The sequence below is a fragment of the Antennarius striatus genome, chromosome 16 (assembly GCF_040054535.1).
Source record: "Antennarius striatus isolate MH-2024 chromosome 16, ASM4005453v1, whole genome shotgun sequence".
In the NCBI taxonomy this organism is placed as follows: domain Eukaryota; kingdom Metazoa; phylum Chordata; class Actinopteri; order Lophiiformes; family Antennariidae; genus Antennarius; species Antennarius striatus.
In genome coordinates this window covers 215,001-232,500 of record NC_090791.1, presented here as the reverse complement: position 1 = coordinate 232,500, position 17,500 = coordinate 215,001, and the positions used below count along the sequence as shown (strand labels likewise).

Genomic DNA, 17,500 nt, shown 5'->3' with positions numbered 1-17,500 from the left:
ACCGCCCTTTTTAACCCTTAGACCCCCCCCAATGAGCACCGCCCTTTTTAACCCTTAGACCCCCCCCAATGAGCACCGCCCTCTTTAACCCTTAGACCCCCCCAACGAGCCCTGCCCTCTGTAACCCTAGCCCCCCCCTGACCTGGTCTCTGCCCCACACTGACATGATTGACCAGGTGTGGTCTGCTCACCTTCAGCTCCATGAGGACACTTCTCTCCTCCAGGTAACCTGAGGTGACATCTGGCCCCAACAGACACACAGCAGAGAGGAACCAGCTGTTTTCTGTTGTACATAAAACCCAGAATCATTGAATCTGATTTTGAACTCCTACCATGACCACGTGTGTGTTTGTGTCACTGGGGCCACTCTTCAGAGGAGCTCCGCATAGGAAGACTATGCTCACACAACACGCGTAAATCGTGCACGTAATCGTCATTCAGACGTTTGCGTCACATGACAAGATGCACCAATCACGGTACGTGTTTGCATCACATGACAAGCATGTACGAATTGCGAAACATGTTTACATCAAGTGAATCACTTGTATGATGGCGACTACGTGGAGAGAAACACGGCGTCGGCCGCCTGTGGAGAAGGAGCGCTTTGAAGCGCTTTTCTCTGATCAAAGGTAAACAATCAATCGGGTCAATCGGCTCCAAATAAAAACCGGAAGAAAGTTTCACATCTATACTGTCATGGAAACATGACCGCCGCCACCCCCATGACAGACCTCATTAGTTAAGAAGGGTTTAAAAACATCATGCGCTCTGATCACGGCGCCGTGATCATCGGGCTTTAAAGGTCCCATATTCTGTGTTTCTAACTTGATGTCATTCAGCTGCCAGATGTCCAACTAGACTGTATTCAGATATTCTGACCTAAAGTGATCTGTGGTCCTAAATATCAGCTTTTCAGAATCTCTCATCTCAGCTCCTCACAAAACGCTTCGTTTCAGGCCTCCGGCTGCAGTATGTTAATGAGCTCCGCTGGTCCACGCCTCCTTCACCTGGGCCACGCCCCTCTGAGGTAGAGCGTTAGGCTAACGGGACACTGACCGGCGTTACGTTTGTTAGCATTATGGCGTTTGGAGGACCCGTCGTGTCGGCGTACATTCATGACCCTGAGTCGGCTAAGTGACTTTATTTTTCTATCACATTGATTTAACCCGTTACTAAGCTGCTAAATGTTTGAGGCAGTCCTCTGTGACGAGACACACGGAGCTGACACCTGCTACCATCACACCAGGTTAATGCTGAAGTGATGTAACCATACTGCAGTCATGCCTTTATCGACTCTATTTTGAAGTGTCTTCACCTGTTGTACAGGTGTCTTCACCTGTTGTACAGGTGTCTTCACCTGTTGTACAGGTGTCTTCACCTGTTGTACAGGTGTTCCTGTGGACACTGAATGTGTGCCAACAGAAGCAGAAAACATCTGTTTGGAGACAAGTAGCATGCTCACAGCTAAACCACAATGTCTCTATTCGGCTACTTTTACAACTGTAAATTTAAATGACCTTTACCATGTTTCTCACTGTAGGTTAGGAGCCGTCTGCAGGTTGATGAGGTTCCGTTCATGACTCAACATCCTGGGTTCCAGCCTGTGTGCCTAAACGTGTACACCCTACAAAGGGCCGCTCACGTACTGAGGGCCGAGTGTGGCCCTTCAGTCTGAGACCAATACATCGGTAAGTCGTTCTTTGAAAAATGTTGGAATAAAAACTAGTTATGTCTTATTTTGCTTCATCAGGCATTCCTTCATTAATGCAGTAACATGACATATACAGTATAGGTACAACAAAGTCTACTTTATTGTATTTGCGACACCTTGATTTTTATCTTATTAATAGACATGTTGAACATTTTTTGGTATTCACAATCCATTTATGTTGACATATACAAGCATTTCTTTACATAAAACAATACATCCAATAACAGTAATGAGAACACAGAGCCATCCTGTCAGGAGATCAACAACAGTTGTAATACTCAGGATTGAAAATATTGTGAAATAAATAGTTTTGTGTCCTCCTTCTGTAGACGGTGCAGACATCTGGCCTATCGCCCCTTTGTTGGCTGGTGCTGGGGCTACTTAGGGTGCAGAATCCGGGTCGTCATCCCAGCCTGTGTGGTCCTTCACATACGCCAGGAGTTTCCTGAAGACGAAGGCCACTACGCTGGATTTAGACCGAGTCTTGGTTGAACCAGGTCATGTAGCTGGCAATGACCTCCTCCTTGTCCGGACGCTCACACTGGGCAGACAGATTCTTGGGGAGAGGAATGGACAACATCTCATTTGTGTATGGCACGGGGTCCACCAAGACTTTGTCACATATGAGGTCCAACATGTCAGCTACAAAACCTGTTCAATAAAACACAAAGATAGATCTTTACTGTTATTGATATTGTTTGATTCATTTCTCTGTTTAGAAAATTTGTGTGTAAAAAAAACATCCTGGTACTTGCTACTAATTTATTTATTTGTATGGTTACTTTTTACTGTGTTTTGTTGTGAACAATTACCAACAGAATTTTACAACATGTTTGTTTGAAATATTAAAATATTGCAACACTAACAGAATGTTGTCTCTGTCTTGTGAGGTTCGACTCTGCATTGTCCCTTCAAAGCCTTTGGAAAGTGGATCTTGTAGAGGGGAACACCAAACGTAACGACATAACGAGCCAAAACAATACATGACATACATGAATCTGTCTCAGAAATTTATACTAAAGTCTTCACTTCACCTACTGTCTTCCTGGAACATTCTAATACACAACACTATTATTTTTTACTGAACTACTATCAACACATGTGCATTCACTAACACCTGTAGACAACTATATTTGGAAAATTAGTGTATTTAACCAATTTTATTAAAACATTGTATGGAATATGACTTGTACATACCTTTACTTCAATAGTGGGAATGAAGAGTCCTGCAGGACAGCTGTGTACCAACAGTATGAGTGTCCACTGGGTCAGTTTGGCCCCCCACATCCCTTCAAGCTGTGGGCTGAATGGATGCACAAGGGAGGGAGGAGACACTAATATCAGGACACCAATGTTCTGATTCTGGGTAAGGAGGACAGACCTATGAGCGTTGTTGCTATGACGACCAGCAAACAATCGACTAACACGTGCGCGCACACAATACGAAACAAAGCACAACTCCCTACTTAGCCTAGCATTAGCTGACTTTATTTATGCTGACAGGTAATAGGACAGAAAGTATGAGACCAACTTACTGTGTTTTAGTTTTATACTGTAGGTCCGGCACGCACACACGTGTGGGAGTGTGCGCGCGCACACACAACACGCAAACTTGAAACAAAGGAGACCTCCCTACATAGCCTAGCATAGCATGACTTCATTCATGCTAACCGACAAAAAGAAAAAAGATAAAATGTGAGCCCAACTCTGGTGAGATGTACCTACAGTAGGTACTGTAGGTTCAGCACACACACGTTGTGCCTACAGTAGGTACTGTAGGTTTAGCACACACACGTTGTGCCTACAGTAGGTACTGTAGGTTTAGCACACACACGTTGTACCTACAGTAGGTACTGTAGGTTTAGCACACACACGTTGTGCCTACAGTAGGTACTGTAGGTTTAGCACACACACGTTGTGCCTACAGTAGGTACTGTAGGTTTAGCACACACACGTTGTGCCTACAGTAGGTACTGTAGGTTTAGCACACACACGTTGTACCTACAGTAGGTACTGTAGGTTTAGCACACACACGTTGTACCTACAGTAGGTACTGTAGGTTTAGCACACACACGTTGTACCTACAGTAGGTACTGTAGGTTTAGCACACACACGTTGTACCTACAGTAGGTACTGTAGGTTTAGCACACACACGTTGTACCTACAGTCGGTTCTGTAGGTTCAGCACACACACGTTGTACCTACAGTAGGTACTGTAGGTTTAGCACACACACGTTGTACCTACAGTAGGTACTGTAGGTTCAGCACACACACGTTGTACCTAGAGTAGGTACTGTAGGTTTAGCACACACACGTTGTACCTAGAGTCGGTACTGTAGGTTTAGCACACACACGTTGTACCTACAGTCGGTACTGTAGGTTTAGCACACACACGTTGTACCTACAGTAGGTACTGTAGGTTTAGCACACACACGTTGTGCCTACAGTAGGTACTGTAGGTTTAGCACACACACGTTGTACCTACAGTAGGTACTGTAGGTTTAGCACACACACGTTGTACCTACAGTAGGTACTGTAGGTTTAGCACACACACGTTGTACCTACAGTAGGTACTGTAGGTTTAGCACACACACGTTGTACCTACAGTAGGTACTGTAGGTTTAGCACACACAGGTTGTACCTACAGTAGGTACTGTCGGTTTAGCACACACACGTTGTACTTACAGTAGGTACTGTAGGTTTAGCACACACACGTTGTACCTACAGTAGGTACTGTAGGTTTAGCAGACACACGTTGTACCTACAGTAGGTACTGTAGGTTTAGCACACACACACATACACTTTGTACCTACAGTAGGTACTGTAGGTTTAGCACACACACGTTGTACCTACAGTAGGTACTGTAGGTTTAGCACACACACGTTGTACCTACAGTAGGTACTGTAGGTTTAGCACACACACGTTGTACCTACAATAGGTACTGTACACACACGTTGTACCTACAGTAGGTACTGTAGGTTTAGCACACACACACACGTTGTACCTACAGTAGGTACTGTAGGTTTAGCACACACACACACACACACGTTGTACCTACAGTAGGTACTGTAGGTTTAGCACACACACGTTGTACCTACAGTAGGTACTGTAGGTTTAGCACACACACGTTGTACCTACAGTAGATACTGTAGGTTTAGCACACACAGGTTGTACCTACAGTAGGTACTGTAGGTTTAGCACACACACGTTGTACCTACAGTAGGTACTGTAGGTTTAGCACACACACGTTGTACCTACAGTAGGTACTGTAGGTTTAGCACACACACGTTGTACCTACAGTAGGTACTGTAGGTTTAGCACACACACACACGTTGTACCTACAGTAGGTACTGTAGGTTTAGCACACACACACACACGTTGTACCTACAGTAGGTACTGTAGGTTTAGCACACACACACATACACGTTGTACCTACAGTAGGTACTGTAGGTTTAGCACACACACGTTGTACCTACAGTAGGTACTGTAGGTTTAGCACACACACGTTGTACCTACAGTAGGTATTGTAGGTTTAGCACACACACGTTGTACCTACAGTAGGTACTGTAGGTTTAGCACACACACACACGTTGTACCTACAGTAGGTACTGCAGGTTCAGCACACACACGTTGTACCTACAGTAGGTACTGTAGGTTTAGCACACACACGTTGTACCTACAGTAGGTACTGTAGGTTTAGCACACACACGTTGTACCTACAGTAGGTACTGTAGGTTTAGCACACACACGTTGTACCTACAGTAGGTACTGTAGGTTCAGCACACACACGTTGTACCTACAGTAGGTACTTTAGGTTCAGCACACACACGTTGTACCTACAGTAGGTACTGTAGGTTCAGCACACACACGTTGTACCTACAGTAGGTACTGTAGGTTTAGCACACACACGTTGTACTTACAGTAGGTACTGTAGGTTTAGCACACACAGGTTGTACCTACAGTAGGTACTGTAGGTTTAGCACACACACGTTGTACCTACAGTAGGTACTGTAGGTTTAGCACACACACGTTGTACCTAGAGTAGGTACTGTAGGTTTAGCACACACACGTTTTACCTACAGTAGGTACTGTAGGTTTAGCAACATGTGTGTGCTAAACCTACAGTAGGTACTGTAGGTTTAGCACACACACGTTGTACCTACAGAAGGTACTGTAGGTTTAGCACACACACGTTGTACCTACAGTAGGTACTGTAGGTTTAGCACACACACGTTGTACCTACAGTAGATACTGTAGGTTTAGCACACACAGGTTGTACCTACAGTAGGTACTGTAGGTTTAGCACACACACGTTGTACCTACAGTAGGTACTGTAGGTTTAGCACACACACGTTGTACCTACAGTAGGTACTGTAGGTTTAGCACACACACGTTGTACCTACAGTAGGTACTGTAGGTTTAGCACACACACGTTGTACCTACAGTAGGTACTGTAGGTTTAGCACACACACACATACACTTTGTACCTACAGTAGGTACTGTAGGTTTAGCACACACACGTTGTACCTACAGTAGGTACTGTAGGTTTAGCACACACACGTTGTACCTACAGTAGGTACTGTAGGTTTAGCACACAAACGTTGTACCTACAGTAGGTACTGTACACACACGTTGTACCTACAGTAGGTACTGTAGGTTTAGCACACACACGTTGTACCTACAGTAGGTACTGTAGGTTTAGCACACAAACACACGTTGTACCTACAGTAGGTACTGTAGGTTTAGCACACACACGTTGTACCTACAGTAGGTACTGTAGGTTTAGTACACACACGTTGTACCTACAGTAGGTACTGTAGGTTTAGCACACACACACACGTTGTACCTACAGTAGGTACTGTAGGTTTAGCCACACACACGTTGTACCTACAGTAGGTACTGTAGGTTTAGCACACACACACATACACGTTGTACCTACAGTAGGTACTGTAGGTTTAGCACACACACGTTGTACCTACAGTAGGTACTGTACACACACGTTGTACCTACAGTAGGTACTGTAGGTTTAGCACACACACGTTGTACCTACAGTAGGTACTGTAGGTTCAGCACACACACGTTGTACCTACAGTAGGTACTGTAGGTTCAGCACACACACGTTGTACCTACAGTAGGTACTGTAGGTTTAGCACACACACGTTGTACCTACAGTAGGTACTGTAGGTTTAGCACACACACGTTGTACCTACAGTAGGTACTGTAGGTTCAGCACACACACGTTGTACCTACAGTAGGTACTGTAGGTTTAGCACACACACGTTGTACCTACAGTAGGTACTGTAGGTTCAGCACACACACGTTGGAGCCACACACACAAACACGAAACAAAGCAGCAGCACCTAATTAGCCACATAGCACTGATCACCCATGCTAACAGAAACTGCTAAAGATAAATGTGGTGAGACTTACCTTAACCAGGGTGCAGGTCCTTGGTCCTTGGTCCAGGGTGCAGGTCCTTGGTCCTTGGTCCAGGGTACAGGTCCTTGGTCCTTGGTCCAGGGTGCAGGTCCTTGGTCCTTGGTCCAGGGTGCAGGTCCTTGGTCCCTATGGTGGGGAGTGATCCTTGAATGAGGACCAGTCTCAGACAAAGCCCCGTCTGGACTGACCCTCGTTGCTAACACAGGCTGGAGTGAAGTGGTTCACACACAAACTAACGAGCAGGAGATGTAGCTGCACAGAGACATTAAACATGAAATGTAACCACGGTCTGTTCTGTTCTTCATTGATGGGATTAAAAATAAACGCTGGTGTTGATTTGTACAATCAACACCTGAACAACTATCATGTCTCCCTGTGATGGACGCCATGTCAACAGACTGCTGCCTCACGTCCGACTTGGGGATGGCCACGCCCTTGGGCGTGTCAACCAGTCCATATCGTCCACGCCCCTGAGCATGTCCACCAATCCGTATCGTCCAATACTCTGTCCAATAGCAGAGTGCAAAGTCTGAGGTCAAGGATGCCTATTCTAGCGCTTTGTGGTCGAATCGAGTCGTTCAGAGCCGTGACTTCCTAAAAGTCCAAATATCTATTGATGCAGGAAGTGTTTGTTTACCAGGTTCTAGGAGTTGGTCGGGTTAGGGAGGACCACTATGTATATGTAGAGACCTGGAAAAGTGTGACTTTCAGAATAGGGCCCCTTTAAGGGTTAACCAGACCCCTCCCCCAATGAAGGAGGGGCCGTCCATCCCTGTAGGGGGCAGTGTTTGATCAAACCACAGATCAAACACTGCCCCCTACAGGAAGCTGAGATGAGAGTCATTCAAAGGTTTTAATTACCAGCTCAGGTAAGAAGTTCTGTCCAGACCAGAACCTGACCCAGAACCCGACCCAGAACCTGACCCAGAACCCGATTCAGAACCCGACCCAGAACCCGACCCTCATGAAGTCCATTGACGAATGAAAATCAACCATTCCAGAAGTAGGAGGAGCTTTACAGGGTCAACCAATCAGCTAAAGTAATATTTTGGGAAGAGGCTGTCACCATAGCAACATCATCACACTACATCCCATAGCTGGCGTCATGGTGACAGGACAGACCTACAGAACTGGAGCCGATCAGAGTGATTGAACGTGAGACCGGAGCAGAAATCGTAACTTCTGATTGGCTCTGGTGTGTTCTGATTGGCTCTGGTGTGTTCTGATTGGATCTGGTGTGTTCTGATTGGCTCTGGTGTGTTCTGATTGGATCTGGTGTGTTCTGATTGGATCTGGTGTATTCTGATTGGATCTGGTGTGTTCTGATCGGCTCATGAGTCTGTAGGTCAGGGGTCACCAACTTGGTGCCCGTGGGGCCCACATCAGTCGCCCTCAGACTGTTCTACAGATAGAACGACTTCTCACTACGACTAAAATGTTGTTTTATTCTGTTTTTGTTCTTTTTAAATCACGCGGAGGCTGATGGAGGCTGGTGGAGGCTGGTGGAGGCTGGTGGAGGCTGGTGGAGGTTGGTGGAGGCTGGTGGAGGCTGGTGGAGGCTGATGGAGGCTGGTGGAGGTTGGTGGAGGCTGGTGGAGGCTGATGGAGGCTGATGGAGGCTGATGGAGGCTGGTGGAGGCTGATGGAGGCTGGTGGAGGCTGATGGAGGCTGGTGGAGGTTGGTGGAGGCTGATGGAGGCTGGTGGAGGTTGGTGGAGGCTGGTGGAGGTTGGTGGAGGCTGGTGGAGGCTGATGCAGCCTCTGACCCAAACCCAGCAGAAAGCAGACAGAAGTGTCGTCACGTTCACAGTGACAGGAGGAGGAGTTGTTTTCACACGCAGGTGAAACAAACCTGTGACGAGGTCAAAGCACCACAATGTGGAGACACTTCACTCGTGTCATGAAAGCTACCGGGCTAACTAACTAAGATCTCAGCCTGGGTCCGGGTCGGGTCAGGCTGGATTTTTTTAGACCCGATCCACCTGGAGGGGCAATACGGGCAGAAAAAGCCCAGAGTTAGGGGCAGCTTTGGGTGAGCAACAGTCTGTTTTCACGAAGCCGGTGAAAAACTCCCCGAACACGACTGGAGCCTCGTGTAGAGCTGCACGTTCACCAGCAGCACGTGGAGGACACGCTGTAAGGCTACCAGCCTGTTTGGTCCATCCGTCTCTGTGAATCAGCGTTTTCTAACATGAGCATCATCACAAGAGAACACGGAACACGAAACACGGAACACTGACGCACGTCTGAAAGACTCACGGCTGCAGCATCAAGTTACAACAGATTACACGACACTGGTGAACAGCGTCAGCCTTCGCACCAACAGACAGACAGCAGACGTCCGACAGTCCCGTGGCAAACTGGGATGAAAACACTGAAGAATTGTGTTCAGTTTAAAACTGTCGGCGACGCGTCGCCGTCATCATTTGGTGAGAAATGCAGCAGATTTGGTCATTAGTTCAAAATGACAAGATTTATTTCTTATGTTTTCTTAAACATTACATAATTGATAAACACAGTGAAACATAGTGAAAAGAGAAATCTTGTGATGAAAGTGATCACCTGAAAATTTAACGGAAACTTTAACGACTGAGATGAACAAAGCGCTGAACATTGATATCTGATTAACTGAACATTGATATCTGATTAACTGAATATTGATATCTGATTAACTGAATATTGATATCTGATTAACTGAATATTGATATCTGATTAACTGAACATTGATATCTGATTAACTGAACATTGATATCTGATTAACTGAATATTGATATCTGTTCCCATCTTGTCATTGTTGATAATTATTGTGAGAAATCACTAAAGTGATCAGTGTCTGCACACAGATGAGTGTTATTGTTGTTATTAATAATGTATAACTAAAGGCAAACGAGCCAATCAAACAGCAGCCCCCCATCTGACCCATGACCCCTGAAGCTGCTCTGATCCAAACAGGATGTGGCCCCCCTGCTGTCGATGGTCAATAAAGGTTGCTGATATTTGAATAGCAGTCAGACGAGGACCCGAGGTTTCCCAGTGTCCTCCAGGTGGGTGCAGGAAGTGAAGCAGAAGCTCAGGCAGAAGCGTTTATCTGGTCCGGCGCCGCGGCAGGACGTCCCCCTCCCTCATTAATATTCAGAGTGTTTTGTGTGAATAACGGCGGCGGCGTCCTCGTGTCATCATGCAGAACTCCGGGTTCACTAGAGACTAACGGTCCGGTCCGTCATCCCCCTCACAGGTTGAAGGTGGGGGGCCGGTAGTAGCTGGGGGGCTTCTTGGTGCCGGCCCTCCTGCGGTTGTCCCTGGTGATGGGGATGAGGACCACGCCCACCACGAACACCATCAGGCCAATGGAGAGCAGCGCCGGGCCCAGGATGGTGGTGACGCGCCGGCAGTGTCCGGCGAAATACAGCCCGCTGATGATCAGGCCGCTCGCCAGGAAGCCCCCCCCGGTGGACATCAGGTGGGCGGGGAACCAGAACACCTCGCAGGTGCCGCTGGGCTCCGCCCACAGCGACTCGCTGCGGGACAGGCTGAACACGGTGCTCTCCGTCCGGCTGGGGGGCGTCAGCTGGTCCCGCGACTGGGACAGGGTGCACTCCCCCAGGGGGATGTTCTCGGGGCTGTCCGGCATGGCGTCTGTGGGGGGGGGGACAGTCAGTCAGGACTCAAACCACCACGGGTAGAAAACAGGAAGACAGCCGGGAGACGCCCTACCCCCAGAGACCAGCGATCAAACCAGAGATCAAACCAGTGATCAAACCAGAGATCAAATCAGTGATCAAACCAGAGATCAAATCAGAGATCAAACCAGAGATCAAACCAGCTATCAAACGAGAGATCAAACCAGTGATCAAACGAGAGATCAAACCAGTGATCAAACCAGAGATGAAACCAGTGATCAAACCAGAGATGAAACCAGAGATGAAACCAGAGATGAAACCAGAGATCAAATCAGAGATCAAACCAGTGATCAAACCAGTGATCAAACCAGACGATCACCACAGATCAAACCAGTGATCACGGACAGGGGTAGAACCCAAACCCACAGACAAGATGGGGGTAGAAACCGACACCTACCGTCAGATCAGCTCCGTCTGAAAGATGAACAGAATCTGAAGGAAACAGATCCGCCCCGAGCAGCCTCCTGGGGGGCCACGCCTCCTGGGGCCACGCCTCCACCCCTCTGAGAAACGATGTGAGAAACTAGAGTTGAAATCTTCCAGGAAAAAGAAACTCTGCTCCTCCGTCGGTTCTGTGGGACACAGAGCAGCAGGGCGGCGCCTGGGAGCAGCAGGGATGATGGGATGGATTGATGTCGATCAGTCAACAACTTTCCGATCGGCTGCTCTGCTGGAGCGCCATCGATCCCGTGTCGCCTGCAGCCATCATCTACACGTGTAGTTGTGTCTGCTGAGAGATCAATGATGTGTGTGTGTGTGTGTGTGTGTCTGTGAGTGTGTGTGTGTCTCTGTGTGTGTGTCTGTGTGTGTGTGTGTGTGTCTGTGTGTGTCTGTGTGTGTGTCTGTGTGTGTGTGTGTGTGTGTCTGTGTGTGTGTGTCTGTGTGTGTGTGTCTGTGAGTGTGTGTGTGTCTGTGTGTGTGTGTCTGTGTGTGTGTGTGTGTGTCTGTGTGTGTCTGTGTGTGTGTCTGTGTGTGTGTGTGTGTGTCTGTGTGTGTCTGTGTGTGTGTCTGTGTGTGTGTGTCTGTGTGTGTGTGTGTGTGTGTGTGTGTGTGTGGGCCGCCATCGATTGCAACTTGATCTCCCTCCAGAGCTGCATGTTCTCCTGTCCACACGTGTGATGAGCGCCTCCTGCCAGCAGAGGGCAGCGTCGACACGGAGCTGATCAGGAGCTGACCCCCCCAGTTTGATCAGTGGCTGACCCCCCCGTTGATCAGGACCACACCATGACATCATCACTGCATCAGTATGTTGTAAGCATGACCAGAGTCCAATCGGAGGCCACGCCTCCTCTTCCTCACGCCTCTCGGATGGGGGGTGCCACTCCTTGTCTCAGCTGAGGGGGGCGCTGTGGGTCTTCCTCCTGTGGAAATCCGGGTCATGCCTCTGAATCTGGGCCAGCTGTCCTGGGGGGCGGTCCCCTGCTGGAGCCCCGCCCCTCCAGTTTTCCAGCAGCTGAGCCGTCCTGCGCCAACGTTCCCATTGGTCCTGTCTGGGGCCCCGTGTGGGCGGGGCCATTTACCACAGAGAGGGGGAGGCCTGCGGGGCGTGTCCAACAGGGACGCCTTTTATCCACCACGGGCCAATCAGAGAGCAGCGCTTGGCGCTGCCGGGATGGGGGGGGGTCAAAGGAAGCAGGAGCCCCCCACCAGTGGACGTGTCCCCTCAGACGACCGCATGTGGCCCCACCCCCGGCTGTGATCACATGACTCCTCTGGGGCGCTGAAGCTCGTCCAGACGGCGGTGGGTAGACACACCTCCGGTGACATTGAGGCGCAACCCTAACCCCCCCCCCGCTGTCGTTAACCCCCCCCCCTGACAGACGCTGATGGGACGCCGCCATGAAGGAAGCTGCTGTCCAATCAGACGCTGTAGGCGGGACAAGAACCTATACGGCTGCCAGGGGGCAGTAATGGAATCTCCTCTGGGGGGGACACAGACATTAACGGGGGGGGGGGGTCTGATGAAGAAAACCACGTTTCACACAGCAGCTGTGTAGAACAAGTGGCTCTGGCCCCTTCTCCACCCCCACCCCCAGCTCACCTGAGCAACCAATCAGCTGCAGCTGAGATGATTGGAACAGGTGATCAGGTGAGGAAGAGGTGGGTGTGGCCTGTAGGAGGCTGAAGCCACGCCTTGGAAACACATGACCAAACATGGAAACATGAGATGTGTGTGTGTGTGTGTGTGTGTGTGTGTGTGTGTGTGTGTGTGTGTGTGTGTGTGTGTGTGTGTCCTCCTTCATCATCACGCCTCCAGGGAACCACTTCCTGGTTCTTCCTTCAGACTGAGACCCAAGCAGAACCACAGGAACCTGAAGCTGAGACCCCCCCCATTACTCTGTTCTCACCTGGACTCAGTGACCCCCCCATTACTCTGTTCTCACCTGGACTCAGTGACCCCCCCATTACTCTGTTCTCACCTGGACGCAGTGACCCCCCCATTACTCTGTTCTCACCTGGACTCAGTGACCCCCCCATTACTCTGTTCTCACCTGGACTCAGTGACCCCCCCCATTACTCTGTTCTCACCTGGACGCAGTGGAACGAGACTGACTGACAAACGCGCTGCAGGAGTCAGACCCCCACCAGGGGGGGCTGAGGGTTGTGTTCCCCCCCGACTGGAAGGGGGGGGGGGACACACGTGTAGTTGTGTCTACTGAGAGATCAATGATGTGTGTGTGTGTGTGTGTGTGTGTGTGTGTGTGTGTGTGTGAACCTCCATTCATTCAGGATTGAAGCTGAATGAGCGACACGTTAGCGATGTCAGAGGCTAACGCTGCTAACAGCTGCTTTCTGTCTCCATGGTTACGCCGTAGGTTCTGTTTGGATGGGTTCACAGAAACTGGCCAGAATCTTGTTTTTCATATTAAAGTCACGACGATGCTAACAGCTAGCCAGCTAGCGTCTCACAGAGACTGTGGAGGGGGAGGAGCTAACGGCGGTGCTATCCTGCCCTAGCTGCTATTTTAACGCGCCAGCAGTAAGTGGGACACGCTGCTGGGGAAATCAGGTCTGGCCTCACAAAACTGGGTCAGGTTCCAGAACCAGAACCTGTTCTGGGTCACTGCTGTTGCCTGTGTGATTGTATTAGCGTAGCATGACAGGGTTAGCTCTCCTTAGGTGTTCTAAACGTTCCTGCAGCTCCAGTTAGCAAGCATGCTAGCCTGACATTCTCCACCGGCTGCAGGAAAAGACCAAAGAACCAGAGGAGTCAGGATGGGTTGTCTCAGCCTTTAGTTTGGTGCGTGTGCTCCACACAAAACCTACACATCAGAGGCCTACGGCTCACAGGACACGCCTACACGAGGACATCAGAGCCCTACGGCTCACAGGACACGCCTACACGAGGACATCAGAGCCCTACGGCTCACAGGACACGCCTACACGAGGACATCAGAGCCCTACGGCTCACAGGACACGCCTACACGAGGACATCAGAGCCCTACGGCTCACAGGACACGCCTACACGAGGACATCAGAGCCCTACGGCTCACAGGACACGCCTACACGAGGACATCAGAGCCCTACGGCTCACAGGACACGCCTACACGAGGACATCAGAGCCCTACGGCTCACAGGACACGCCTACACGAGGACATCAGAGCCCTACGGCTCACAGGACACGCCTACACGAGGACATCAGAGCCCTGCGGCTCACAGGACACGCCTACACGAGGACATCAGAGCCCTGCGGCTCACAGGACACGCCTACACGAGGACATCAGAGCCCTACGGCTCACAGGACACGCCTACACGAGGACATCAGAGCCCTGCGGCTCACAGGACACGCCTACACGAGGACATCAGAGCCCTGCGGCTCACAGGACACGCCTACACGAGGACATCAGAGCCCTACGGCTCACAGGACACGCCTACACGAGGACATCAGAGCCCCGAAGCTCAGAGGAAGCTCACAACACGACAGGAACACTCGTGAACACAGGAGTGACAGGAGGCGGGGTTCTGGGATGACATCATCATTCTTGACGTGGAAGGAGGAGCAGATGAACTGAAATCCGTCAGCAGTCTGTTAAGGGTTCACATCCTGGTCTTCTGACTCCAGCTGGATTGTCTCCAGTGGTTTTGACTCTGCACCGAGTCGGTCGTAGAGACTCGGGACACGTGTCTCAACCAGCAGGATGTCTCACTGTGGATCCAGTGATTAACCAGTGAACCCAGTGACTAACAGTTAGATCCAGTGGTTAACAGGTAGATCCAGTCATTAATGGATCCACACCCACCTAATGGGTGGTTCTTCTGGATCCAGTGATCCAGTTGATCACTCCAGTGGATCATTGGATCCAGTGATCCACTGGAGCGATCCACTGGATCCAGTGGATCGCTCCAGTGGATCGCTCCAGTGGATCGCTCCAGTGGATCGCTCCAGAGTCCTGGGTTCAGTGAGGCGTTGACATTTTGAACCAAACACTGGAATCTTCTGGACTCCTGGTTTGTCTGCAGATCCTCCAGTCTCACCCCAAATACACAAACAAAACTAATCTAGGTCATGTGACCACTGTAGGTCATGTGACTGCTGTAGGTCATGTGACCACTGTTTAGAGGTTTGCTCCTGTCTGGACTGGATCCAGTGTTTCTGAGGTATCGGTCACGGTTCTACTGCTGGTACATCACAGGGTCAAAATGAGGACACGTGATTGGTCAGTCGGTTGATTCCCTACGATAAGGCATTGATTACTGATTGGAACCTTCTTGTTTCAGACATCAGGACCTGGAGGAACAGAACGATCCATCTCTGCTCCTCAGCAAACACTCAGACCACCTGGTGTGCTGGGATGGAAGCAGCCAGCCAATCAGCAGCCCGGCATGGCAGGGGGCGGAGCATGATCAACATGTGAACAAAGTGTTAAACTAATTCAACGTTCACCTAATCGTACCTAATCCCTGCCACGACAAACCTAAATCGTCCCTGTTAGCACGTTAGCATAGCATCAACGTATTCACAGACACCGGTGGACGTCACATGATCATGGAGTCTCTGTCTAATCTAAAACTGAAATTATTCAGTGGGAATCCATCAGGAAAAGAAAACATAATGCAGGTTAGCGCTTCCTACAGTCTATGAACAGTCGTCTATTGTAGGAACAGAACCAGTCGATGTTTCCTGTCCGTTCACGAGAGAAACGTAAAACCATCCGTACAAAAAGGGGAATTCGGGATTTGTGCTTTTAAGCCCACTTTACACCCACTTTACACCCACTTTACACCCACTTTACACCCACTTTACACCCACTTTAAACCCACTTTACACCCACTTTAAACCCACTTTAAACCCACTCTGAACCCACTTTGAACCCACTTGAAGCGTTCGAGCGGCTCCGGCGGCGCGTTTGTCCGTCCAGGAGAGTCTAGAAGGGCTGGAAATAAATTTATATGTTCATAAAGTCGACACAATCCCTTCTGTTCAGTTTAAAAAATCCCATTGGCCTTGAAGGGGTCGTGCGAGCCGACGCCCGGCGTCTGGCGTCCCCACCCGAGCCCCGCCCTCACACAGTGACCTCGTTCTTGCTGGCGGTGCGGTAGGCATGGTGGGGGCCGGGTAGGTACTGCAGGTGGTCCACGGTGTGAGTCCGGCGGGATGCAAATGCCTGCCTCTTGGACGCCGTCGCCGGGTGGTTGACCGTTAGCGTGTTGAACGCTTCACTAGCGGCGCCGGGCTGCGAGTGCATCTTGGTCATCCGGCGGTCCCTGACGGGCGTGACGGGCATTAGCATGTCGGCGTGAGACATCGCCCGGGCCATCGCCTTCTCACGAAACTTGTCACGCCTCATTGCCGGAGACAACAGCAAAGGATCCTGGGAGTGGAGGCGGTCCGCCGACAGCAGCTGCTCATCGGAGACGTGGCGGCTGCTGCCGTATGCGTTTGCTGCCATCCCGCCGTAAGACGACAATCCGTAGTCGCCATGCCGCGGCGTCCGGGGCGGGGACAGGACGTGGTCCTGGGACAGAGCCCTCTGGACCCGGCGGGGACGCTGCCGCTGCTGCTGGGGGTCCGCACTCAGCTTCATCAGGTGGGTCGGGCCCCTGCCCCCAAAGTCGGGATGATGATGCTTCCTGGTGTAGAACCCGTCCAGGTCCGCCTCACCTGAAACAGACAACAGGACAGTTTGATCGCTTCAACAGTCTGGACCAAGACTGGGATACAGGACCAAGACTAGGATACAGGACCTAGACTAGGATACAGGACTTAGACTAGGATACAGGACTTAGACTAGGATACAGGACCTAGACTAGGATACAGGACCTAGACTAGGATACAGGACTTAGACTAGGATACAGGACTTAGACTAGGATACAGGACCTAGACTAGGATACAGGACCTAGACTAGGATACAGGACCTAGACTAGGATACAGGACTTAGACTAGGATACAGGACTTAGACTAGGATACAGGACCTAGACTAGGATACAGGACCTAGACTAGGATACAGGACTTAGACTAGGATACAGGACTTAGACTAGGATACAGGACCTAGACTAGGATACAGGACCTAGACTAGGATACAGGACCTAGACTAGGATACAGGACTTAGACTAGGATACAGGACTTAGACTAGGATACAGGACCTAGACTAGGATACAGGACCTAGACTAGGATACAGGACTTAGACTAGGATCAAGGACCTAGCCCCTTCCACCCGACTGAGCTTCT

At 50.0% G+C, this 17,500-nt stretch overlaps 2 protein-coding genes across 6 annotated transcripts in view; both read right to left on the bottom strand.

The window, feature by feature from the left end:
* Positions 1–2,226: 2,226 nt before the first annotated feature.
* LOC137610346 (phosphoinositide-interacting protein-like) lies at positions 2,227–16,274 on the bottom strand. Of its 4 annotated transcripts, none has more exons than XR_011038465.1 (4): positions 11,228–11,392; positions 7,142–7,276; positions 2,909–3,014; positions 2,227–2,362 (listed from the first exon to the last, which is right to left on the bottom strand). XR_011038465.1 is itself a non-coding variant. In XM_068337935.1 (2 exons), exon 2 carries the CDS (start codon positions 10,779–10,781, stop codon positions 10,380–10,382), a length of 402 nt encoding a protein of 133 aa, XP_068194036.1. In that variant the 5' UTR covers positions 10,782–10,786; positions 16,148–16,274; the 3' UTR covers positions 9,658–10,379. The 4 variants fall into 4 exon arrangements, 2 of the variants coding, with proteins under 2 accessions (XP_068194036.1, XP_068194035.1); XR_011038464.1 differs by lacking the exon at positions 11,228–11,392 and adding an exon at positions 7,561–7,730 and having other exon boundaries at positions 7,142–7,402; XM_068337935.1 differs by lacking the exons at positions 2,227–2,362; positions 2,909–3,014; positions 7,142–7,276; positions 11,228–11,392 and adding exons at positions 9,658–10,786; positions 16,148–16,274.
* A 30-nt stretch (positions 16,275–16,304) lies between these two features.
* The window catches only part of LOC137610344 (protein shisa-6-like), an 18,223-nt gene continuing 17,027 nt past the window's right edge, over positions 16,305–17,500 (bottom strand). For both annotated transcript variants that reach the window (XM_068337932.1, XM_068337933.1), the window contains exon 8: positions 16,305–16,933. In XM_068337932.1, coding sequence (XP_068194033.1) covers positions 16,335–16,933 — 599 coding nt within the window. In that variant the 3' untranslated portion in view covers positions 16,305–16,334. The remainder of the gene's footprint in view (positions 16,934–17,500) is intronic.